Source organism: Myiozetetes cayanensis, unplaced genomic scaffold, assembly GCF_022539395.1.
Source record: "Myiozetetes cayanensis isolate MyiCay16 unplaced genomic scaffold, myiCay2020 scf2-11, whole genome shotgun sequence".
In the NCBI taxonomy this organism is placed as follows: domain Eukaryota; kingdom Metazoa; phylum Chordata; class Aves; order Passeriformes; family Tyrannidae; genus Myiozetetes; species Myiozetetes cayanensis.
The window spans coordinates 4,890,883-4,917,284 of NW_026087411.1; the positions used below are offsets into that span (position 1 = coordinate 4,890,883).

The window sequence follows — 26,402 nt, forward strand, 5'->3', positions numbered from 1 at the left end:
AATTACTGAAATTTATGCAGTTCAGCTTTAAAGATGAACTTTTGTGCTAAGCAATACGCAGACTACTTTGTACAACTTCATGTGGACCGTGCATGGATTTTGGGGTGCTTATGCCTGGCAGGTAACTGGAAGTAACACCCGAGTCCTGTGGATACTTTTAGCATCTCTATTCTAGAGCATCCTCAAGAAAAAAAAAAATCTTTTGGCCTTCTGGTCCTTTTGAGGACACCTAAATTAGATGGGATGGATAATGCCTCATGCATGTCTCTTGAGGATTTTTTTTTTTTTTTTCTGACATCCATCTCCTTGATGGTCAGAAGCAGAGAGATTCACTGCCCTCGTGACTTAATTGCTGTAGTAGTTCATGTCTTTTAAGTAGCAAACACAGATCTGTACCATAAATCAACCACTTGCTTTTACTGGAGCTGAGCATAAATAAGGTAGAGGACTTTCCTGTTCCCTTCTGCATTCCACCTGTGCAAAGCATGGCACCTGTGAGAAGTATGGAGATAAGTAAGTGACACTAAAGTGTCAAAAAACATTTAAATATGAGGTTTTTTTCCCCTTGGATTATGTACAGAGTAGTGCTGGTTTTATATTTGTAAAATATGTCATTATGATCTACTTTTTACAGATGTTTCCTTTGCTGGCCATAGAGCTACTGAATGAGCATGAATCATCTGAGCTCTTTCTAAAATGCCAGATTTATCTTGTAGTGAAATCATGTTTTTTATTAAATTTACTTTTTTTTTTTTTTTTTCAGTCTTATTTCTTGTGTGGAAGGTAGAATAAAGCCCTAGGAAGGCTGGCCCTGGAGAACTGTATGATTTCAATGTTGTTCTGTCAGTTGTTTCTCATCCCTCCCAGCCTTCTGTCCCATAAGGCCACGAAACATTGAGAAACTGGGGGAGATCAGCTCTTGCAAATTCTCACCCCCAGCTTTTTTTGGTTTGTCAAATATTACTTCATCGTGATTAAAACACTAAATTTGTCTCCTTCTTACATAAGTTTAATTTACAGTATTAGTCCACTGGTAACAGTTACTTTACAAGTGGAGTAATCCCACTGTTTTCCTTTTGGTGGCAGTAAGTTATTGCATTTATTGAACGGGAGCATTTGCTGCTGGGTTGAAAGTGTCCCTAGTTCACTCTTCTGCTTCAGAACAAACTGTACACAGGCTAAATGAGAATAAAAATTTCAATGTGAGGACTATAAATATTTTATTATATTTTATTCCCCCCTCCCCCCTCAAATACCGAGGATGTTGCCATCTGTAATAAATGTCCTGCTATGTGAATGAGTAAAATATTAATCAGATTATATTAATAATGTGTGGGAACCAAGAGCCTGATATCCAGCATATAAGATGCACCTGAACTCTGTGTATGCACTTCATAACATTCACTTGCCCTCTTCCATCAATGGTTTTCATTAGGAATCATGCCAGTAGTTCTGTCAGATTACTGTGATGTTTAATTTCAGTCGTTTTCAGCCAGTCTGGGTTACTGGGCCTTGCTGTGCCATGGCACACACAGTGTATATAAGTCCCATCTTGAAGCTATTTCTGGTGATTGCTTTTCTTCATGCCGTCAGAGAAAAGCTGTTGAATGAGAAACCCTTTGATCCAAATCTTACCCAAAGGCTTGTAGGAGAAAAATTAGTGCAACCAGTGGATAAAATCTCTCGGTGTGTAAAATGCTCTGGAGTTGCATGAGCAAATTGTGGGTGCCTTGGAAGCTGCCCTGTGCTCTTACCGTATGTTGTCCCTAAAGATTGTCACTTTCCTGCTAGGGACTGTGCTCCTTTCCCTATGAAGTTGCTGTTGTGACCTCGAGAGGAGTTCCCAAAGCGTTGCTAGCCTTGTTTGAGAAGGAAGGGACTATTTGATCTTCATAAAAGGGATCTGCCCTTACGTGAAAAATCAGGAAAACAGTTGTAAGGTTCGCTCAGTTGTGGGGGATATAGAGGCCTTTGCATCTTCTTCAGCAGGATTTCTGGGAACTGAAACATTTCTGTTAAGGATTTCTGAAGCAATTTCTGCCAACTGGTAGGAAATAAATGACTTCTTGCATTTTCTAATTAGGGAAGAGCGTTTCTATTCTTCCCTCTCCTCAGATGCCTTGTGATTCCTCAAATACGTGGGTTGAGTCATGAGCTCGGGAGCACTCTGCAGTTGTCCAGGCTTCTGCAAGGCTGAGAGGCAGAACAGCTTCAGTTCAAGGCTGAGATAAAATAATTTTGGAAGAGTTAACAGGAGAGGCTGCTTGATTTCTGCCATTTAGAGTTGCAGTTGTGCCTGCACCTACTAACTAGAGAGAGAACTCAGTGACCACACTTGTTCTTCTTGATTCAGGTAAAAGAAAAGAAGTTTCTGGTATAGCAGTGCCAACTGTGTCCATATGAGCTGCTTTCTACCCAAATGTGTCCTTTGTAACTGTTATACTTTTCACTCTAGCAAATGACTGTGCTTACTATGAATAATTGTTACTGGGCTGGGTGAAAATGTATTAATAACTTTGCACAAAATTTTGGGAGGGAGGGAGTGTCTAGTGTGTCATAATTGGACATATATAAGAAAATTACTATCTGAATTGATGTTTGCCTGGAACAACTAAATAAAAATCTTAGCCTATTTTTTAATTTAGTGAAACACCACTATTATGTAGCTCACTAATCTGACCACAGCTCAGTTGTCAGGTCTGCAGTGTCTGATGTTGAAGGATTCATTTTCATTTTTATATTTTCATATAAACTATAAACCCGCAGTTATTGCTTCTTTTTTTTCTTTAAATTTCTTTTCCCATTTTCAGCATTGTCTTAGGAGGGTAGAAAATGTAATGTTTACCTGAATGTAATGTTTACTTCACCACTGCTGTATTGCAGGGATGAAAATGTGCATGGATGCTATCCCAAAGCATTCTTCCTAGTGCTTTCAGTATGAGTTATTTTAGATTTTAGGTTTGTGTACTTATGGTCAGTTCCCATAAGGACTGGGACAGCTGGCAATTAACATAAAGTGGAGAGGGAAAATACTTGAAAACAATGAACTGGAGAGGAAGGTTGGATGCAGAGCATGATGATTGAAGAATGTTGCCAGGAGCTGTAAGATTTTCACTGCCCAGAGCAGCAATTTATTGCTTGGGTATGTCAGCTAGAAAGAGCAACGTACCTAGATCTTTATGGGTTTGTTAATACTCCTCTTTCTGTGATTTCTCAAGTTGCAAAGATCGGGGTTTGTGTTGTTAAAGCCTTTCACAATTGCGATACAGTTTTCCTTGCTCCTGTAATTACCGAGGAGATATGTGGAAGGTGGTGTTACTGTGGGATGTGGGGGTGATGGTGTTCTGCACCCAAACAGATCTGTGTGAATTGGAGTGTTGTTTTAAACAACAGGGTGTGAACAGGAGTCTGTACGTTACAAATCTCCCAGTCTTCCTGCTGCCGTGCAACCACAAGTGCAGTCCTGAAGGGAGGCAGAAATAGAAGGGATCCCACCTTTGTGATGCCGTTCATTTAACACGTAGTATTTTCTATAACTGAAATATGAGACAGAAAGGCTCATTTCATTTGAGATCGTAAAGTGCTGGTATGCTACAACTGTTCAGTCAGTTCAGTGAAAAAGGAATACCTTAAGTTTAATGGTTTACTTGACCTTTTGTGGTGCTTTTTTTTTTTAATGTCCTTACCTACAGTAAAGCAGTAAATTAAAAAAAGTTGGCGGACCTGCGTCACTGATGCATAATAACTGTGGTAAACTCTGTATTGCCCAAACTAGAAGCAAGACACTCTCTCTCTCTCTCTCTCTCTCTCTCTGTGTTCTTCCTCAATTACAGTGTTGATTATATGTCTGTAAGTAGAGACATAGTTGCTTAGTCCCAGCTGTGGAGGTGGGGGCTGCCCCATCTGTGTCTAGAGCAGACAGGTCAGTACTAGCTCTTCATGTTTGTAATGTCTCTGCATCACCCACCTCTGAGTTTTAAAATGACCCTGCTGCGTTTGAAATCCGCTAATTGCCAGTTAATGGCCTTCCAGAACAGTGTGCTGCTGAGAAGTTGGATTCTCGGGAGGTGGCAATGCTTCCTGTCCTGTTGATTTCCACTTTCCCATCCAAGTGTGTGGTTTAGTTTGTTGCGTTTGTAGAACTTCTGCAAGTAAGTAGCATTTTCATCATTAATGACACCAGCAAGCTTTGGATGTACTCCTCATTTCTCAAAAAAACCCCAAACCCTACAGGTATGATTAGCCTAAGTTACACATATGTGTGTCTGTGATTAGCACATGCTCTGTAAATACGTGTGTGCAGGCACGGAAAGGCAAGTACGTTGATTACACTGAAATTCATTAGTCCAGTCTGATCCCTGGAGTGTTTCTCTTGACCTTAACAAGAGTCTACTCTGACTGAAGAACAGGGAGTCAGATCTTGCCTTTGAAGATCATTACTCCAAATTAAAATGCTTCTACTATACTTAATTAGTAGTCATCAAACACATGCTGTATGGAATATATTTGAAAAGGGAGAAAGACTCCCTTAGGCTTCACATGTTTCATAGCTTTATTTCAGTAACACTGATGCCCCATTCCCTATTTCTTAAAGTGTGTGGAAAATGCTGAGGAGGGTAATGAAGTTCATTGCCATCATCCCAGCACTGGTGAGTTTCTGGACCAGTATAAGTTGTCTTTCCTCTTTTAAGAAAAGAGGAGAACTTGAGTTGTCTTATCTTCAGTTTGATGCATAAAGACTAAAAGGAAAGACTGTACACTGAAATTATATTGTTTATTACATGATACTTTTAAAATGGTGTCTGTTACAATTGGTGTGAAGGAAGATTAGTTCTTGCTTGCTCCAGGAGCCAACTGATGTTGGCAGTGAAGTAAAAGTACGAATGTCAACCTCATTGGTCTCATGAGGGGCTGCCACACAGTTGAGCAGATAATAGACTTCTTCCTTTCTTCATATCTTATTGCATTGCAGGTAAGGATTAATCTTATTGGGAAAAAAGACTAGTCAATGGATCTTTTATGTTTGAGTGAGAATAATCTTCTCTGCTCACATATATATCCTCCTTTCCCTGAAAGTTCAGAACAAGAAGAGAGCAGCAGAAAGAAGTGTTAACAGATCGAATAACACCCTATCAAAGATGCAAGAGCTGTGGTATTCACTTTAGCCAGCAAAGTTCACAGCTAGGGTATGAAAAGGAAATCTGGATGACGCTTACCAAGTCAACCTTTTTACAAGCTGAACATCTGAAATTCTTCATTTCCAGTAACACTTGGCAGCTGCAGTCTTGGGATGATATACTTCAGTTTTTTGACTCTACTAGTGTGTAGCAACTGGCTGCACTATATCCAGGGACTTGTTTAAAGAAAGTGCTGACAAGACCAGAAATTTCACATTGTGTGACTAGAATCTAGTTGTGTGTCTGGAATTATTCTATTTTGCAGCTTGTACTCTGAGTTTCTTCCAGTCTGATGACCAAATATGATGGAACCTGAATTCTTCAACATGTTTGGATGATGTTGATTTTTTTCAATAGTTTATTTAGTTTAAAAAAAAAAAAAAAAAAAAGGAAAAACGCTAGTGGCACAAAATACCTCCCAAGAGGGCTCCAGGTTCTTCCCCGGGGGATCATTTGTTTTATAACAAGATGAAGTAAAGGACTTTCTATAAAGGCAGGGCCTAAAATATCCTATTTTTTAATTTTGTATTTATTGTTATAATTGTATGTTTTCGCACTATAAATTTTAAAAGAAAGGATTTAATATATGGAGTAAGTCAGAACTGAGTGGAACAACGATGACCTCCATTGTGAAGGATTAGGGGTTCACTATTGGGAAAACCAAATTGGTTGGTTGGTTGGTTGGTTTTTGTTGGGTTTGTTTTGGTTTGTGGTTGGGCTTTTTGGGTTTTTTTACGGGGTGGTGTGCATTTTTGCTATTTATTCTGAACACCTGAAGCTTAAGCACAGTAGTTTCCCTTCATTGTGTACCCTTGTATATAATGGCCAGATACAAGGAAACCAAATCATCTTATACTTATTTTAGTCATCCAATACTTTCAAAACCGGACTGTTTCAACAAAGTAAGTGGGATTTACCCTTTACTTTGTTTACAATGCACGAGCACCTGATTCTGGTTGCCGAGCCCAGGACCTAATTCAGAGTATTCAATCTTTCATAAAGTTGGTAGTTTTAGAGCTGTATAGCAAGCCTTCGACTCCCTCCTCCTCCTCCTCAGTTCCCGGTGGAGTTCAGTGTCTGTTTATCTGCTGTGCTTGAGGGCTGCATGTTTCACTTCTAAAGGTGACAGTGATCTTGGAATACATTTTTTTTTATCCCTCTAATTCTTCGGCATATTTCATATTTACCTCTTAAAAATGCTGGTTTGTATGTGATTTCACGTAAGTAAAAATAGATTACAACAGAATCTCATGGAAAGAAGACACAAAACATACTAAGCAGAGAAAATGTGGAGTAATAGCCAACTTGTCCAAACAGTTTTTAGACTTAAAGTGGTTTTTTCAATTATTTTAAAAATATTTTTGTAATTTTATCAGTTTGCATATGTTAATCTGTTTTTGAGAGCATGCTTTTTTACATCTCCCTCTCTCCTCAAACAATGAAAAGTGGCAATACAAATATAGTTTGAGTGAATTCTGTGTTTTTTCCAAATAAGGTTAGATTTTTTCTGGTTGAGATGTTTTGGGATCTCTGCCAAAAGATTTCTACCTCAGCTTGGTGGGGTAGTTCTTCTTTCCCTTTCTTTTCAGTCTCCATGAACTGTGATGCCAGGAATATGAAGTATGTTTTGAAGATATATACAGGCACTGAAATAGTATCTGTTTAAAAGGCAAGCAATCAACTGGCATTTTTACTCCTTGTCTGACATTTACACATGGCTTTGTTGTCTCTCTTCAGACTGTCACATCGGATGTGCTGTTCTCTTATGCTCTTTTTGTCTTTTCTGGTGCAAGAGTGGTTTATATTCTGTTCTGACAAGCTGTTTGTATAAGTACTCTTTAGTTTTACACGGTCACATGGTAGAAAAATGTTATATATTTGAATTAGTTGTGATTTTTTTTTTTAATTAAACTAAATCTTTACCTTTTTTTTTTGAAGTGAGAAAAATATTTGTAACTCCCTTTTTCTGTAGAAGGAGAAAGGGCACATCTACATGTGTGCTATTGCTGTAGTAGATGGTCAGATCTGGTGCTCACACATACATGTTTACAAACTGTGTCCGCAGGAATGCAGAGATAAGAAGAGAGGTCAGGAGTGCCCTTCTGAAGCCATTTAGTGATCCTTGGGGTTTGTACATTCCCTAGGATGAACATGACAAGCTGTGGTTCTAAGGCTGGTTGGGTTATGGCAACACAGTCCTGTGCTTTGCTTTGCAGTGTGGATGCTTGGATTCTGGAGCTGTGAATTCCTGATGGGTCCTCCAGAAGTCAGAGATTGTTATGCTGCGCTTCAGACCCCTTGAGACCTCAAAGATGGTCCTCTCTTGAGGGCTTTAAGGAGCCCAAAGCATGAGCAGCTGATGCAACTTTGCAGAAGGGCCCTTCCCCCATTGTTTACTGGACGTGCCTCTTGTACATGAGTGTGTTTGTAGGTGCCTCTGTTTGGTGTTTGTTGTATAAAGTCTCTTGAACCACGGAAAGAGAGGGATCCGGCTCTGGCTTATTGGGAACCAGGATAGAAGAGTGTCAGTTCTTCCTTGCTTGGCAAGGAGAGTGCTTTTATTCATTTTATGATGTGTCAGTTTATGATATGTCTATAATCTATAAAAAGTCTCGAAAAGAAAACATTAGAGGAATATTCTAGCTCATGTGGGCAAATGATAGGGAGTTTATCGGATGAGTAGCCCCCAATTTGACTAAAAGCCAGAGAAAAGCCCTTAAATGAATGAATTGAATTCTTTTTGGTGCCGTGGGCTGCAGAGTCTTGGAGCAATTGAATGCTGAAGATTTTAGCTGTTAAGGCCTGCAATGGTGAAATCTAAAGCCAGATTTTGTTTGGCAACAAACAGTTTTCTCTGGTGGAGTGTCTCTGCAAACCACAGTTGTGCACCTGCAACTCCCCAGAGCACTATACATGTTGTCTGTGGAGGCACAGGGGTGTTGAGTTGCTTCTACAAGCTTGATGGAAAACCTGATGACTTGGCCAGCTCTACTGATAGATGATAGAAATAGAAAACCCATCATGGGGTAATCAAAGCAGTCATTAATATTTAATGTGGTTCCATTGTAGAATACTTTGATTGACAGCTGTTTCATTAAGTGCTTAACTTCCTCCCCCCCCCCCCAACCATTTATTACATTTGGTGCAAAGATTATTTTTGATACAGGAAATCACAATTAAATCTTTACAGGAAATTGAGGGATGATTTTCTTCTGGCCTGGGTTTTGTTTCCAGTCAGGGGTTGTTTCCAGCAACCGAAGTGTAGCAGGGACCTTTATAGTTGTGATTCCTCTGCTGAAGAGTTTGACTTGCTGCTCCTTTCTCCTCGTAAAGGCTCAATTGTTAAGGACCACCATGTCTGCCACTGGTTTGGGAAATGTGTTTTGTGTTTCACTGAGCTGACAGGAGGGAAAACTATTTTATCTGTGCCAAAAGGAAGACCTGCCTGCTGGTATCCTGAGCCTGGAAGCTTCCCTCTTGCCTGTCAAAGCTGTCAGCGTGTAACACGAGTTGTCAAAATAGGTGATGAATGACCAGTTGGCAGAGCACTCTTGCTTGCTTCGCATGAAACAGTGTAGTCTGTGAACTTGTCTCCTTCAGTTGCTGCTGTGAAACATGTCTGGGCTAAGGCAGTGAATGTGCTCCCAGCCTGGTCTGCCCAGAATAGTACAGGCAATACACCACAGTGGTGTGAAAGGAGGGACAGCAGAGCCTGAAGTCAGAATTTGTCTCCAAAATGGAGTATATGGCAAGACATCATAGAGTGGAGAGGTGAGACTCATGTAGTTCATGTTTTCCATCGCTAGAGCATCTGTGCTTTGCTATAAAGGAAAGCTGATGTCCAAATGTAAACCAAGGGACAAATTAGCTGAGTTAATCATTAACCTGTAAGATGCTGTCCCAGGTTGGACTTGGCTCCCAGCCAAGTGCCTGGACTTCAGGGATAAAGCCTTCTCCCTCCCTCTCTTTCTCGTGCAATTGATCGAAAAGATCACGAAAAAGAAAATTAAAAGAACCCAAACCGAACTGAATTTTAAGTGGAAGATTTATATATATATATATATAAAGAAAATTATATACAGGGAATCCCCCAAAGGGGAAAAGGGAAGGGAAAGGGAAAAAAGGGATAAAAAGGGATATAACGCAAATACTTCCCTCCAGAGATAGCGAACCGCACCGCACAACTGCCGGCATTGTCTGTTTCTCAGGGCCAACCAGATGCACTCGGCCTCACTCCCTTGCCCGAGCAGAGTGACAGCAAAGTTACCTTCGCCTTCGGTCCACCAGAAGAAAGAGAACGAGAGTTTTCTCTCTCTTCTTATTTACACTCTTGCTTACGTAAAAATCGTATGGGATACTGGGAACATGGCCTTGGTTCCTTGGTTACAACCTAGTCACTAAGGAAGGCCTAGTCTTAAAACTACTACAGATGCAAACAATCAAGATACACGGAGTAAAAGTGAAAATTTAATTTGTGATACTAACTGTATTTCTGTGCTTGGTTCATCAGAAAGTAAGTTTATGCTGATTTCACTGACAGGATCAGTGCCTACAGAGCTGCAATAAGCTCTGCTAATGTCTGCACCATTACTGCTCTCAGGGTAAGCTACAACTTTTTTTTTTCCATGTCTTCAAAATATGAACTGCTCCAGCTTCTATTTTTAACTCTCCTAAGTGAAATGAGATTAAACATGAAGCAATAGTCTGCAGCAGTAATTTTCCCAGAATGATTATAGAAACCTGATAAACACGGTCCTCTTTTATTGTAAGAGAACAGAGAAGGAGAAAAAAAAGTTGACCATGTGGTCTCTTGAGGGAACGACAGGTCATGTCACTAGTTCCGGGACTGTCACTGTGTCTGTCTCTCTTTTCCTGCTTTTATTCTCTCCCTCAATTTTTTTTTTTTTTTCATTTACCATCTAGTGTTTTCTGTCCTGTCTGGATTTCTTTCTGTCCTTTATCTTCCTCTTTGTCTTTAGCAATGCTGCATTGAATGGCTTTCATTTGCTGAGAGTTCTTATTTCTGAATCCAGCTCCTTCAGGAGGACTGAAGAAGAAACCTTTTTGGTTTAGACTGAATAATTTAGACTGCAAAGATTTATGTGTTCTCCAGGAAAACAACTCCCTTCTGCTGAAGCATAGTTCAGGGAGCACATTCATTTTGGAAAGGGTTGAACCTCTCAAACTTGTCTTGGGATACGGCTGCACGTTTAAGAACTACTGGAAATGTGACATTTCTTTGCCTCCACCCCAAGTGGCAAAATACTCTCTAAACCACAGCAAAGAGTTGGACTTCAGTGGGGAGAAAACCGATAGCAAATCCTGGGATTTTGTTTGCTGGAATTCATTAGAGTTCAGGCTATGGTGGACAATTTACATTTATATTTTTTATTTTAATATGTTCATATTTGTAATCCTACTTCACCCTTGTAGTTACAAGTATATCTGCTATTAATAGAACGTTTCCTTATTTTTTGGTACCCTGTTTTATCTCCTCCAGTGTGTCCAACGCCTATCTGTGGTCTCTGAGAAGCACTTTCCAGTGCCTTTTGTCTTGTATAACTCTTCCTCTTTCTGTGTAAGAGTTTGGAAACTTATTCAGGAAGGAAGGGCTGGTGCTTTTTTTTTTTATTTTTAATGTTTATTGCTTAAAATTTAAGCTTTTAGTAGGTGTTCATAATCTGAGTATGGAGGCATCACATGGATACCTACCTATGACTGGTGGTATTAGAGAGCTTACTGTGGTTTCATTATTATTATTTATTCTTGGTTTGTAAGTGGTATAAAACCTAGACAGAGTAGGCTTAGGCAGAGTAATCCCAGTGATTCTCAGTTTTCCTTCAGCTAAAGATGTTTTCTGGGATCGGCCTGGGGTGAGGGAGCCACTTTCTGGAGCTCAGCACAGCAGGGTTCCAGGAAGCGCGATCTGACTGGGGGAGGATGGCTCAGGTTGCAGTTTGTCTGGAGGCTGCCTGTTTTAATCAACCTTTCATCCTCCTTGGTCATCAAATGAGTCTTCACACCACAGAAAAACGACACCTCCTGCAAATAAATTTAGGAAGTGGTGTTTTGATGGAATTATGAGTTCAAACTGGTCATCTCTGGCAGACTAATGGCAGAGGGAAAAAACGTTGTGGTCGCTTCACATGCTTTTAGCAACTAATGCTAAGATCTCTTTTACATTCAATTGTAAGCTAGGTCAAAAATAGCTGAATAACTACTTCCCTGTGATTGAACTTCGTGTTCAAACAAAAAAGTAATTTTAACAAAGAACATCGAGTTTGGTGAGCTTGAGCAAAAAAAAAAAAATTAAGATGGGGTTTAGGGGATTTCTGCTTGGTGGGAACCTGGGAATTGTGGGGGAGAAAATGGAGGAGTCAGTCAAGAAGAGTGGAAGTGACCCATGGAGAAGAGTTTTATCTTCCGTATACCCATTTGACAAGTCTGGGTGGAATCAAGCTTAATAAGATCAAAAATGCAGGAAGGATTTCGTTTTGTCTGAAACTTCATCATACACACACGTTTTTCCCGTCTGTAGTAGCAGTTAAAAAATTTTTTTGTTGATGCGAGTTGCAAGTCGCTCCATCCAAGAAGTAAGCTTGATGAAAATCAGAAGTAAAATTGAACAGTATTTACAAGTCTACCGAGCATCTGTTGACCTGTTTAGTGCCTCCTTGGCAATGAATCAGAAGGTTGGAATAAAAAGCAGTTGTTGGAGAAGATCTATTACAGAGTAGAAAAAAGTAAGCTATGGGGTTTAAACAGTGTATGTATCATTAACCTCTTAATGGTTCACAATTAGCTCTCTTCTGTTAGCAAACTGTTTTATTTCACTGTTAGCTGTGTATTTCACTTTTAGCTGTGTATTACAGCTCCATAAGAGGCAAGAAATTAATGTTGAGACATAGTATGGAACCTGGATAAAAGAAATTTGTGTGACTGCCCGTGGATTAGATGAAGACTTAGGGATGAAAATCTTTCTACTTTGATGTAGAAATGCTAAGTGTGTTGTTAAGGTCACTTGTGATTTCTGACTTAGAAATTTGCAGGGGGTGGAGAAGCCTTTAGTTTTTGGTTTTTTTTTTTCCAAAAGATGGATCACCACTTTCAAGTGCAGACAAAGCAGGCTGTTGTATCTAATTTTATCTTAATTCCAACTCTCAGGAGAGCTCTTGGACTTTAATAAGCAGTGTTTGTGAGGCACAACCTACCAACTCGTTGAAAAGTTGCACTGTCTCCAGAAGTGTGGGAAAGTCCAGTGGACTATTATTCAGGGAACATCTGTGGCAACAGCTCGTTTATGACAGGGCTGGATGTCTCAGCAGCCCTTGGGAGAGCCTGGTTAGTACATACTAACAAAGGAAAACCCAGAAACCACAGGATTGCGGAGATCTTGGATTCCTCCTGGCTGAAGCCACTATTTTGCATCAGAAAAGGCTGAGCCGACTCTGACAAATAGCAGAGAGTCACCAGGACTCATGGGTGCTGTTATGCCCAAGGATGAGGAGAGCTGCTTCTGTTCCTCCTCCAAATGCAGCAGACACCCCCTTGCTTGCCCCAAACCCAGTAAAGGTTTTCTTCTAAGGGTGATAAATGAAAAAAATACATCTTGATGTTAACAAGAATTGGCTTTGTGTGATCGGGGTGTTTGGCTGAGCGGTGTTCCTTAGTGTGCTCCTCCTGTCTGCAGCTGGTTCCCCCTCTTCCTGCACGTGTTCCTGGGCTTTCAAGGTTACGTTTATAAAAGCATATGAATGACAAGAATTGTGATACAGGAGAAGCCTCTTACCCCCACCTCCCAATAACCTGAAAAGGCAAATTCAGTAATATGGTACATGGCACTGAATTGTTTGATTTCCTGAGCTTTGTGCTACAGGCTGGCAATTTTGAGAGTCAGGTGGAGGAAATGCCTACACGTAGCTGGCATGTCCAGCTTTTGGAGCTCTTCTATGATGGTTGACAAGTAATGTTTTATTTCTGTGTTCTTTTTTCCCCAGTGAGTTTTAGCAATTCTTGTTTCTCACTAGTATTGCATGCTTGTCAGGCTTTATTTCTCAGAAGAGGTAATGAATTTAAGTCTGTTTTCCTGTTCTGTGTACCAAGGCACATGTCTAGTAGATCTAATTAAACTAATACAAAACTCTCCAGATTATCAAATATTGTTTCATGAAGGAAATAATATTTGAAGGCATATTTTTGTTGGCTGAATTACATCTGGAGATATAGTGAGTGTGTGTTGAAGGTGAACACAAGGAGAATTCAGTGTGACTAAAACTGTTTCCTCTGTTAAAAAACACCTGCTCAATCTCTGGAAAGTAAGGTTTTGCCAGTTGCTGAGAGTGATCCCACTCTCTGTGCTGAAATGGTGCTGAAATGGTAAATTACTTGTGATTTCCAATAAAAATTGGAACTAGGTCCTATATAACTTTTTTGCCTCAGGGTCATACTTCTAACACAGTGTTGCTTGACATGTTGCAGAACTGCATAGGGATGAGACAGTCTATAAATAAAAAGGAGACTGTGATAATATATTGCAAAAGTGCCGGAGAGAGAAGGTGGGAAACAACTGAGGCAGAATCTCCATGTACACACACTTAGCTCAGAATATAAAGTCTTTATAAGATGATGACCTGTGTCACTGACAGTGCAGTGACTCACAGTACAGCAGTGGATTCTGCACTTAAAGGTCTGTCTGGACTAAGTGATTGGCATCAGTAAGATGTATCCCTCTAGAACCAACTCTGCCAGTGATTCAGCTGTAGGAGCAGATGAATGAAACAGGTCTCAACACCTTTCAGTTCTGAGAATTTTCACAGTTGTGATGCTAAACTGTGCACGTGTTGTTTACTGCCAGCAGTGAAACGATCTTTACCGTGGCAGTGGGAGCTGGACAACAGCTGGTTGTTGTCCTGGTAGTGATAAATGCTCCTCTCAAGCTCCTAGGGTTTGATAGCATGAGAGGGAGATTTATAATCAGATATATTTTATCTGTCTCTAGTTACCAACACAGAAGAACCATTTGTGTTCTAACTTTAAATTAATCCTTAGAAATATCAATAAGATGTATTCACTGTAATTTGATATTCTGTATAGTAAATGAGCATTGTTAAAAGTAATGGAAAGAAATGTTTGTAATGCTATGCAGAGTATGACTGAAAATATAATTTTTTACCAAGGTAAGTTAAAACATTTCCTCCAACTTAAAAAAAGCCCTGACCCTTCATATGAGCAATGGAGTAGAACTACATATATAAAGAATGAATTATATAAGTGTTCATGCAATAAAGATCAGCAAAGACTTTAATTGTTCTCTCATTCTTTGTCCACAGTGGAATGTTTCCAAGTGAAGATGAAAAAGAATACTAAAATGAGTTGCTGTTGTTATGTGACTTGGAAACCATTATAGCTGGTGGGTTTTTGATTTTTTGTACCCACTTCCAGTTAATTTTTCCTAAAGGGTTTTTTAAGTAGTAGTCAAGAACTTGACTTCCAAGTTCCAAGAAGAGAGAGATTCTAGCCTGAATGATGGACTACAAGAACATATTATTTAAAGTATGCATTATCTGATAAATATTCCACCAAAATACAGTATGCTTATTATCTTTTGATTTCTTAGTTGTGTACAACAAGTTTCTTATGTGTGTACAGTATAAATCCGTGCTGTGTGGACGTGTGCAAAAGGGAGAGTTATAAGTGATTACTAATTATCTTACATGATTTCCTTCCTCTGTTTTATGTGACTATTTTGGTAGCAAACTCTATCAGGGTGCTTATAATACATAAAGGTACAGGAGTTTTAAATTTAGCTCACACCAAATCTTAACTACTTGTCAATCTGTTGATGATCTTTACCAAACAGCCAGGTTGAACTACCCTGGGTAAGCGCCAGAAATATTGTTTTGTCTTTCTTATGCTTAAAACTGCAAGTTTGATCATCTTTCGGATACACTTCAAATTTGGATTTATATCACGTGTCAAGCACAATAAGGTTTGTGTGTCTGTGGGTTTTTTATCAGCTTAGCAGAGCACTGCCAGGAATCTTGCTGCCTCTTGCAAAAAGAGTTGTTGTGAAGAGGGTGAGGTCAAAAAAAAAAATCCAAACCAATTACAAATGTGAAATATTTAAAGGTTATAAAATCAAGTCTAGAAAAGGGTTACTTGGTATGACCATGAGTCTGCGTTAGGTTCATATTTAATGCAGATGAGCCGTTTCTCCGTGGCACCCTTGCTTTGTTCAGTGCAGAGGACACAGTTTATGTTCTTGGTTTCTGCACAGGAACAAAACAGAAGGCAATTTTCTGCACAGCTGAACTGAGAAGAAAGTCTACATCTCAACTTGATCTTGTCAGGGCTTACATAAGGTGCTGGGCTCTGTGCTTGTTGATTCACCTCCACTCCTCCCCCCACCGTTCACCTAAATGAACACAAAAGATGTACACAAGCAGCAGTTGGTGTCACACAACACGCAAACAGATCCTCACACAGATGTGGTGATGTGAAAAGTGTTAAAGCAGAAATATTCCACACTGCTGTTCATGGACAGTCCTGTTCCTGTAAGGTGTGGATGTAAGAAAGGACTTTAAGTCTTAAATAGCTTTTCTTTTGAAAATGAAGTGCTTTTTTCATTTATGGCATAATTAGTACAGGATAATTACCTCTTGGGTTAAATATTTTCAGTATAAAGCAAATGGTAGGTACCAATGTGTCAAGTGCCCTTTAGAAAAGACAGAACAGCGCACAAGGCACCTCAAATTTTATAATAAAATCATAGATGCTCCTATGAAGCTGAAACCTTGATACAGCTGAGGGTTTACTTCTAGTGTTGTTTGCCATTTCTTTTCTCAGCCACGTACCAGATGGCAGCTAATCTATTGAGACAGCAAGGCAAGGCAACTCATCCCTTTTAAAAAAACACCACAACTGCTTCAGTTTTTGGATAAGCACTGCCCAGGTTTTGCAGACAAGCCGTGTGAGAGTACACAGTGCGTCAGGCCAAAAGCCACACGATGTCACCCCCTCGGCTCACGAGGAGATCGTTGCTTCCCTGAATTCACAGAGGAGAATTCAGCAGCAGGAAATACCATGTCAAGAAGATTAAATCAAGGCAAATGCCAAGGATTGGCCGCACTTCACCTTGCTGTGCTCTGTATCAGCACGTGCTTGGAGGTGATGTGTTCATTTTGGATAAGCTGCCTCCATTTTGTCTGAAAATTAAGCAAAAGCCGTCTACTTGAAACTACGATGGGGAAACTTAACCACAGTTTCCTCTCTCCACCTCCTGTCCTCCCCTCCCTTCGTGGCCATATATAGCAACTGTTGCCACTTAGGCAACGCAAATATAAGGCTGTGGGAGTATCAGGAAAAATAGATAGAAAAACTGGATATCTATATAAAAAGGGAGTTTAGGAATAATAATAATAATAATTCTGTCGCTGCACAGTGGGGAGAGTAAAAGACCCCATCCACTCCATTGCAAAACACAAGTGTTTATCCTAACAAACACTCCAGACAACACTCCAGAAGAAGCTGTAGTTGCTCTTTTCGGCTCTTTTCGGCCTTATAGATAGAGTAATATAGATGAAAAAATGCAGTTTTGCTTTTTTCCGTGCACATGGACTCTCCCTTGAAAGACTCATGCTGCTGGTGTTGCAGAGCCTGCTTTACTGGTGCAGCATGGGTAGGCCTAGGGCACAGTGAGGAAAGGGCAGGCAGACAGTGAGAAGCCTCCTTGTTATCCTGTACCAGTACTGCATTCCCAAAGGCTCTCCCAGTTCCCTCATGGCTGTTACTGATGCACTACCCTCCAGCTGTTTTGGGGCAGGAATCTGGGATAAGTAATAGAACACTTGCAAATTGAGTTTTAATGAAAATTGTTGGGTTATTTGCATAACCCAGACTTGTTTGTACTACCCCTTTGAGATCCAATGTTTCTCAGCACCTAAAGATCTGACCTTTTGGTAGACAATTCAGGAGTGGTTTTGAGCAAGCTTTTCCCTTTTGCTCCTTTTGTTTTCCCTGCAGTCAATTGCTTCAGCGGACATGGATTTGAATCAGCTGGAGGCTTTCCTCACTGCCCAAACCAAAAAACAAGGTGGCATCACGTCAGATCAAGCTGCAGTCATTGCAAAATTTTGGAAGAATCACCGAACTAGTATCCATGAGAGCCTGATCAATCAGAGCCGCTGGGATAATGTCTTGAAAAACATGAACTGGCGAGTGGATCTGAAGTCCCAGTTGAGACACATCGATCAGATAAACACTCCCGTTGCAATAGTGGAAATGGAAGTGGGAAAAAATGGGCAGGTAAGCTTTCTTTTGCAAAATATATAAACCTGATGTAACTATGTAAGTGCTGAGATGTTTTACCTGTTGATGAATGCACTACATCCAAATCAAGTCAGTTTATTTTTCACCACTGGACCTTTAGTGTAACTTGAAATTCTGGTCCATCTCTGGATACAAAGAAACATTCTGGGAGGAGAATGCAATTTTTCCTTTTTCATATGTCTTCATACATGTATTGACAGCTCTCTTTACATTAACTTTGAAAAATCAGAGGATGTAGATATCAAACATTATCTTGTAATTCTGTTTGTATTCCATGCACTGTGAAGTCAATTAGTCTTTTTTTTTTTATCAAACACTAAAATTAGGTAGTTTCAGTGCAGTGTAGAAGCTGGAAAAGTAAAGTTAACAAATTATAAAGATCAAACATCCCTTACATTTTAGAACAAAGGAGGGGAAAGACTCGTTTTTATTTTACATAACACCTATTTTTATGTTAGAAGTACATCTTCATTACCTGTCACGTTATGCAATCTGGCCTTATCTATCTGAAAGATATCTCTCTCTATATATAGATCTGTCAGTGCTGAACACTGCATATCTTTTTTAATCTTCATAGTTCATTTGAATGTACAGCTAAAGGCACAGCTTCCCATCTTCAGTTTTGCTGTCATTTTCTAACAGGAAATGTGTTTCAATTTGGTGTCTTTTCCCTCTGCAATGTGTTACTAAATTTTAAAACCTCATTTCTTAGCAGTAGCTACTGCAAATCACATCATGAGCTAATTTGGGTGTTTTCGTGTTGGCAGTTAACATTTAGCAAGTTTCCTTGATATACTAATATTTGAGTAGCTTATAGCCAGAGTCTCTGAATTAGGAATACCTCAATACATGCACACACCTGGGACATACCCGTGCATACTGAATGATTGAATTGAAACTGCCTGGCTAGACCAAGAGCAGAATAATATACAATAAAATACAAGTGAACTGGGATCCTACAGAGGCAGTATATGTTGTTGTAGTGATTCTGTTAGTTCACTTTTCTTCACAGTCTCTGAAAGCTTATCCTTCCTGAGTGCAGACCCTCTGCCTTCCACTCGTGGATCTCTGCAGTGACCAATACAATAATGGTGTGTGGCTTTAGGTTTTTTCCTAACCTCAAAGAAGTGGAGTTTTCTGCTCAGAATCTTGAGACTGGAAACAGTTACATTCTATTAGGAGCAAATGGAGAAAGTTGTTTCAAAAAAAGGTTACAGGGAGTACATTATAATGAGTACATTGAGTACATTAGTGAGGAAATGGGAAAAATACCTGTGCTCTTTAAAAAACGCATCTTCAACTCAGAACCGCTGTTGCATTTCATGAGGGAATTATGTTGTCAGTGACTCTTGGTTTGAAATTGGTTTTTCCCCCAGTAATGGATTGTTACAGTAAGATCAGTGAGTGAGTACATTTATATTTCCTTCACCCTGTGCAGCGAGAGTGAGGGAATGTGAACAGGGAGGAATAATGCACATTTCTGATGTACTGTAATTTCTCTTTACCGAAGAGCTCCACAACAGAATCAAAAGGAATTATTTTAGCAATGCAGCTTCGTATTTCAAAGGGAAGTGGTTGTGTGAATGCATGTTTTGAACTGCCATCAAACACAACTTTTGTCTCCTTCGCTGAAGACAGCAGTGAGCTGTCACCAAGTCTGACACTTGGTGCAAATTAAATAATTTAAATAATTAAATAATCACGGAGCAATTAGAATTGTCACCACTTGAGTAAGAATCTGTTTTTATTTTAAGGAGCTTTGGTTTCACATAGTCTTTAACTTTGGATTTAGTAGGTTCTCTTCTGTAGAGCTTTTGGTTGAGGCAGTCTGCACCAGGCTACACGCTCATGTTTTGGGAACCCCATATGTGTTTGGGGACTTCGTAGAAAGATGGTTGCAGAGATTACTTCTGGAGGTTGAACAAGTTGTTGTTGCATGCTGGATCCAACCTACAAACTTGAAACTGTCTTGTCTTTATAAATGTGTTTTTACTTTATTGGTAGCACATTTATCTGTTCTAAAGTTCAAGTTTTGTAGCACATCAAATGCACATAAAGTGGTACCTTTCTGCAACTTAACAGAGAATATGTTTTCTAAAATGTCAGTTATAGATGGAATTTGGTGAATAGCGAAGTTGTAGCTTCACAGAAGAAAGCTGACTGATGATTCAGGAGTAAATTATTCACCACAGACTTTTCACTTGGACATTTGATAACGGGGGAGTATACAAATGCACTGATATGTAATGAACGGACATTAATATTTCATGTTTCCACGGAAGCAAAAAAATGCTCTGTAGAAAATGTACCTTTCCAGAAGTCACTCTGATTCTTCTCAATGTCTCTGGATTGCATTTAGATCTCTGCCCAGCAGAAGATTGCATTTAGATCTCTGCCCAGGCTGTTTTTTGGTGGGGCATCTGCTCTTTCTGTTTCAATAAGTAACCTTGCTTCCTGCTTGCCACCTCTGAGTCTTAATCAGTTGGTTCTTTCCTGGTGGAAAGGCTCTCATTATGTGTGAGACCTAATATGGTTAGAAATGGGGAATTGAGAGTGACTGGTTCATCATAAATGCCTGTAAACTGAGTTTACATGAATTTTGTTGAAGTTCATAAATGTTTTCTGACCAGAGAGAGATATTTCTGAGTTTGAGAATCCATCACAACTTGCATTAATTCTTGCTAGCCTTGGCATTACTGATAATAGGAAAAAATGAACCCTTTCCCCTAAGTGCTGTTAAAAACATTGTAATGAGAAACATTTGAAAACACCATGCTCCAAACTTTGAAAAATTTGGTTCAGGATCTGCAACTTGCAGTTTGAACTTTTCTTCAGGAAAGCTTTTACAGCAACATTTAAAGTTTCCTTTATGCTGAAGCTGTGGTCTTTATACATCCTGGCTAAAGGCAGATGAACATGCTAGCCATGAAGTGCTCTGCTTTGAAACCCCATTTTCTTTAACAATATGACTAAAAATAAAATCCTAAAGCAGTTGCACTTTAGCCTGCATTTGCCTTCATCTCATGATATTCAGTGCTCATCACTGCCGGCCCATTCTTTGCTTTTGAACAGCCCATCTTTTCTTTGGCACAGTGGTTTTATCCTCCTGTACCTCTACAACTTGCTGGCTTTCTCTTGAGACATCAGTAGCTACCTGCCCCCTTCTTTAGGTCGTTTTTAATCTTGTTCTCCCTCTCTGAGCATCGCTGGAAAGCTCTTTTGGCATGAAATTTCAACCGGACATCAATCTGCCAGGAGGGATGGCGGAGTGAGCTGGAGCATCATCCTTCTCCTGCCCTTCCCGCCCCTCTGCACCAGTGCTGCTCCATATGGTGAGCAGCTGCTGTGCAGTGTTGGCTTACCTGCGGATTTCAATCACAGATTTATAGCTGACCTTGCCATTAATAGAAAATTAACGCACTGCTTTTGCACTGTGGCTCGTCATTAAGATTATGTTTAAACTTGTTTTATGGACTTTGCCTTGTTACTTTCCTCCTGAGATGTGCCTCTCCCTCGGGGATGTGTTCTTCCCCAAAGTGTTGTGGGCTGATTTGCCAGTAAGTTTTACTTCCTTGCAGCATTACATATTTTGCAGTTTAATATCTTGAGACTCATCAGATGTTACAGATTAGCCTGAGAATTTGTTCTTGGCTTTTTTGCTTTTTTGAACAGAGTGGGTATTTTCCATGTGTTTCTCTTCAGTGTTTAAGATACCAGTAATCCATGCAATATCACTTCTGTTGGAATTTTGTTGGATGTTAAAGCATGTTCTGTGGGAAAAGAGCATTTTCTACCCTGCTTTAACATGAATTTGAGATTCGACCACAGGATTCTTCCCAGAAAGACCTGAGGATACCACACCAGGATTATGAATCAGAGGGGTTTTCCCCAAAACATTGTGTATCTCTTCTCTTTCTTTTTCGAAAAACATTTACCTGACAAAGGTGTCACAACAATTAGTTAATAATATACAGTAGGTAAATACCACTATATAGCAAATAACAAAAGCTACATATAAATTAAGAAATTAGGATTATTTCTTTCAAATTTAGGGACAGCCTTTCATTCCATTGTGTTTTTCTGGTCTGAAATGGCCAGAGATATGTATCTTCATATAAAACATATAAAACAAATATCTTTCTTTAAAGAACATTAGTAACAGACTTTTGATAAGTTGAAAATCTAACATGTAGTTCTGACTATATTTTGATTGTCACTTTAAACTCTCCACAGTGAGATAAAATACTTTTTGATGAAAGGACTTGTTCGATGAAGTGCACCTTTGCCAGTGAAACAACATACCTGGTGCTGAAAAAATAGGAACCGTCAGCTGGCAGTTTACCTTAGGTATATCACACCTGATCTCTACTAATGGCTGGGTCCAAACCTTGGTAATTCAGAGAAAATAATAATAATTCAGGTAATAATTCTATTAATTCAGGTGTGGAAAAGGTTCATAAGGAATATAGACAATTGTCACATGCTATATGTAGGAGGTAAAGTGCTACCAGGGTTTTGAAGGTCTGGAGCTTGAAATTCCATCAAGTTTTGGTTTGTATGACTATGAAGATTTAATTCTTTTTATGTTCTGGGAAGGAGTGAAGTAGGTCTCAAAGTAAACTTCTGGAAGATCAATATTTTTTCCCCACTCATTAATTATGCCTGTTCTACACAAATTCAGGTTGAAATTTCTGTCATCTGCACTATAAACAAGTTATGGTTGTTTACAGCATTCACACGTGTTGACAAATATTAAAACTGAACATGCTTCCACAATGTAATAAAAAACCCTTAGAATTTATCTTCTAAAAATCTCCTTACCTTGCTGGGATTGCAGACTGAGGATCTGGTTTCCCCTGGCTGCAGTTATCCTCAGCAAGAGCTGTCACCACTGCAGGAAGGTCAGATCTAGAGAACATCATGAGTAAACTCATGCCATGGGGAGGAAGGATTATGGCTGTGCTTGCTTTTGCCTCCGTGTTACTGCAGGTCAGGCTGCTACAGACATATTGCTGACAGTGACCTCAGATAATGGTCCTCCAGTCTTTTTTGTGTTTGAAAAGACAGACCACTTCTTGTAGGATATCAGCAAAGCGATGCCTAAGGAGATGAAAAGGTACCCGCAGCAAAATAATATCAGCCTGTGCTGCGAAGGGGAAGGAGAAACAACCACCAAACCATTTTTTGTTTCCAGCCGTAATCCATCATAATCTTTGTAGTTATTAACGTTATCAGAAATATTGTTCCGGTCAAAAACGGGAAAGCACAGGTGTTTAGGAGCCAAATTAATCAACTTAACTTCCACGGGCTTAATATTTCTGTGTGATTAAAATGATAGAACCCAGTAAGTAGAAGTTAGTGGAAAAAAAATCACCTTTGTGGCCAAGCCGAATATAATCACTTGAGCTTTTGTTCACCTTGGAAATTTGTGAGCTGGAGGGAACAGTTACATAAGGCAGTATTTGCAAAAGCAAATAAAAAATGGAGAGGGCAGCAGGTCACTCGGTACAGAGGAAACTGGAACACAGTTGACTGACTTAACTCAGTTATTTACTTAATCCTGTGCATGGTACCCTCTAGTCCTTTGCTTCAACAGTGCAGTTTTTGCTACCTTCTTCTGAAAGTGAGGAGAAATTCAGGAAACAAGAAGAGAATTTTGTTATTTGTGGCTCTTGTGATGTGAAATGTGCTGTGTATGTTATGGAGATAAGAGCAATTAATTGAGGTTATTAAATAACTGTCCGACTCAAAGTGTTTTCCACTTTATATATTTGATAGTATTTTTACCTCATCTGTTTATCCCATACGAAGCAAGGATATTCTACAATTAATAGTGCTAACAGTTTCCATCCTTGTTTATTTGGGCCATGCATATAGGGATGTGCAGGTGCACACATTCTCATTTATTCCTTGTCAGCTGTCTTTACTCTGGAACTGGATTTGCTGGAGTGGTTAAATAGAAAAATTTAAGTGAAATTTTATAAATATTTTTGACTGTAGCTAAGCTCAGGGTATTACAGGGAAAATTCTACATTAACTGAAGATGAGCTGTGTGAAGAGAGATGTTACTGTAGTGATGCATTTTTACTGCCTTTCATCTGCCTAAATTCAGATTCAGGTTTGGACTCTTGAAATTTTTTACCTTCTCAGACAATACATTGAGATCTTGCACATTATGACAGGGGACTTGCCATCTGTTATATATCTCATGATATCGACAATTATTTTGCAGTCTTAACATCAATCTGACATTCTCATGCAGCAATAAAATATGGCTTAGCTTTGATGAAACGCCCTCCAGAGCCGTCTCTTGCAGCCTTGGGATGTGTGCTGTGATGAGTCTGGGAAGGGGCAGCTGGGATCAGCAGACCTGTCTGTTGAAAATTGTCCCCAGCAAATGTGTTCCATCGCTCAGCTTGGAGCTGCCACCACACGTTCGATTTAGTCAGAAGGACCTGTTCTTTCTTCTTCTCTCCAGTCTCATCCTCCCTGTGTTGTCTGCTTAATGGCCTTTCTAGAAGTCCTCACCCTGCTTTACGACCCTGCTCCCTTGCCCCCAGAAGTGGCTGGTACACTTTTGGAAGCTACCCTTAACTGGCAGCCCTCAATCCTTACCCTGGCTCACCTACTGAAAGCATTCCCATAATTTTTCGACCTTTCCTTTGCTATTCCTTTGTTGGCTGCAGTAGGTTACCCTCAAGCTGGCTAAAGTCACTGCAGTGAGACATATGGTGAGAGTCTCCACCTCAGCAGACCTGAGCATTTAAGGTGAAATGGGTGGTTTCATGCTCCTGGTTTAGTCCAGTCGCTGTGTGGGTTTCAGTTCTGTCTCTATTCACCGAACCTCACATGGAAGATTGGGCTGAGTGTGTGTTCCTGTGGCCGTGGTACTTTGTGCTTTATTTCAGTGTGAATGCATGAACTTCTGTGTCAGGAGAACGAGAGTTCGGTTTCAGCAGAGGGAAAGCTGTTTTTTTGGGAACTGTGATATTGAATATTGTGGGGCAAAAAAACTGTCAGCATTTAAAAAGAACACCTTGCAGAAGCTGGATGCAAGGATGGCCAATGACATCCCAAACCTGCACAGCTCTGGCTCTGTTCTCTGAATAAGCAAGTTCCTGTGTCACTGGTGTGTTTAGAGGATGATTATGAGCTTCTTCTGCTTCTTCATCATTTTGCATTAACTGTTTAATTCGTAGACCCTAAATTGCATATCCCCCATCACCGAAGGAATTGTTCTGTTTGAGGCAGGTTGGCAGAGCAGTTTCCGTGTGACCCTTGTGCTGCTGCTGTTGTGTAAATAATTGCGGTTGATCACACTGTCTGTGCAATTCCCTAGCACCGTGGACTTGGAACTGTGTGGAGGCAGCAAACATGCAATTGAAAATTGAAATTGAAAATTGAAAAATTGAAAATTTGCCCAAATGCCACATGCAGACTGGCACCATTTGGCTGCGTGGCCATGCAGCAAAACTAGTCTTCCATTGAAGTGAAATGTAGTGTCATTTTGCTAGTGCCCAGCCTGGGGCAGGAGGCAGAGGGCACTTGGCCGATGTGATCAGTTCCTGGCTTATTAGAAAGCAACTTTGCAATGCAAAGGTTGGGTCTATTTGCTGCCGTGTTGGCAGCTGTCAAGGACTGACAAGCAGCCTTTAGTTTGGGTGTGGAAGTGAATGTGTTGTGTTTTCTAAACTAATTTCTCTTGGGATAAATATATTTTGTGAAAAATATTTAGCCTAGGAAGGCCTTCAAAGAAGGGAAGCGTGGTTGAAAGACTGAAAATTGTAATCTCCGCTAGCATCTTTTTAACAAAAGTCAAAAGTTTTGCGTGATTTTCAAGAAACATTTTAAAAGCGGGAAGTTTCTTTGCTGGAAAACCTGTATACAGCAAATCAAAGCCTCTTTGCCTCTTAGCCCTGGTGGTGTTGTCCATCTGTGTTCTTCAGAGGACTTGGGTATCAATATTAGCAAGTAATTTGTTCTTAGAAAACTCAGGGAGAAAAGTGGTTGTTATGAACGTAAGTGCCCACTGCACTGGCTGACAGAACATCCTGTTTTTACAGCCCTAGCCTGGCCAAATACATTTAAAATTGTTGTTTTGCCAGTTGGCCAGGCTTCCCCTCCTTGACACAATGCCATGTTGCTGCTGAAAAATGCTTTGGAGATCATTTCAGGTTTGCCATGGTCTCTTTTGAGATCCCTGAGTATTAGCATTCAGGGGTGTATATAGGAACAGGCTCTCGATTTACTTTGATTAGGAAGAGCTATTGCAGGAGAAGGTATCAAAAGACAAAAAATTGGAAAGCTGGCATGTTACTGGGGAGAAGCACTTGTAACTTACACTCTTCTTTGCTGCATAATCCTTTGGATTCTCTTTATTCTGTCTTAAATATGCACATATATATCTATACATTTCATAAAAACTGGACTCCAGCTTTGGCTGGGCAAGAACTGATGCAACAGAAGAAACAACACAGTCCACAGTGGCAAAGCAAAACCACTGCAAACTGTACCATTAAATTTGACATGTTTCTCAGCATGTATTAGCTTTTTGAGGGAAGAATGAACCTGTGTCACTTCTGTTGAGCGGTGTGTGTGTTATCTGCCAGCAGCTTTGTTTTTCCACCTTTCTTCATGAATTGAATTCCCACATGGTGAATAGATCTGTGAAAACATCAGGTAGCAGAAGACATGAGCAAAGGGAGAATGCGATTTGTTGGTAGTACTCTCTGTAATCTTTTCATTGAGCAGATAATTCTGTTCTAACTTCTAGCAAACTGTGACTTTCCATCCTCCTTGTGCCTCCACTCATATATCTCATCCTAGTTAAAAATGAAAAAAAAAGATAAACTTACCTTTTTTCCTTTCCTTTTCTTCTTATCATTGCGTACACAAAAT

At 39.8% G+C, this 26,402-nt stretch overlaps 2 protein-coding genes across 2 annotated transcripts in view; both read left to right on the plus strand.

Annotated features, from left to right (window-relative positions):
• The window catches only part of COMMD1 (copper metabolism domain containing 1), a 67,234-nt gene that overhangs the window by 1,314 nt on the left and 39,518 nt on the right, over positions 1 to 26,402 (plus strand). Inside the window, exon 2 of the mRNA XM_050314469.1 lies at positions 17,199 to 17,480. Coding sequence (XP_050170426.1) covers positions 17,199 to 17,480 — 282 coding nt within the window. The remainder of the gene's footprint in view (positions 1 to 17,198; positions 17,481 to 26,402) is intronic.
• Positions 17,333 to 26,402, plus strand: part of B3GNT2 (UDP-GlcNAc:betaGal beta-1,3-N-acetylglucosaminyltransferase 2) — a 78,531-nt gene continuing 69,461 nt past the window's right edge. The window contains exon 1 of the mRNA XM_050314467.1: positions 17,333 to 17,480. The gene's annotated coding sequence lies outside the window, so the exon portion shown is untranslated. The remainder of the gene's footprint in view (positions 17,481 to 26,402) is intronic.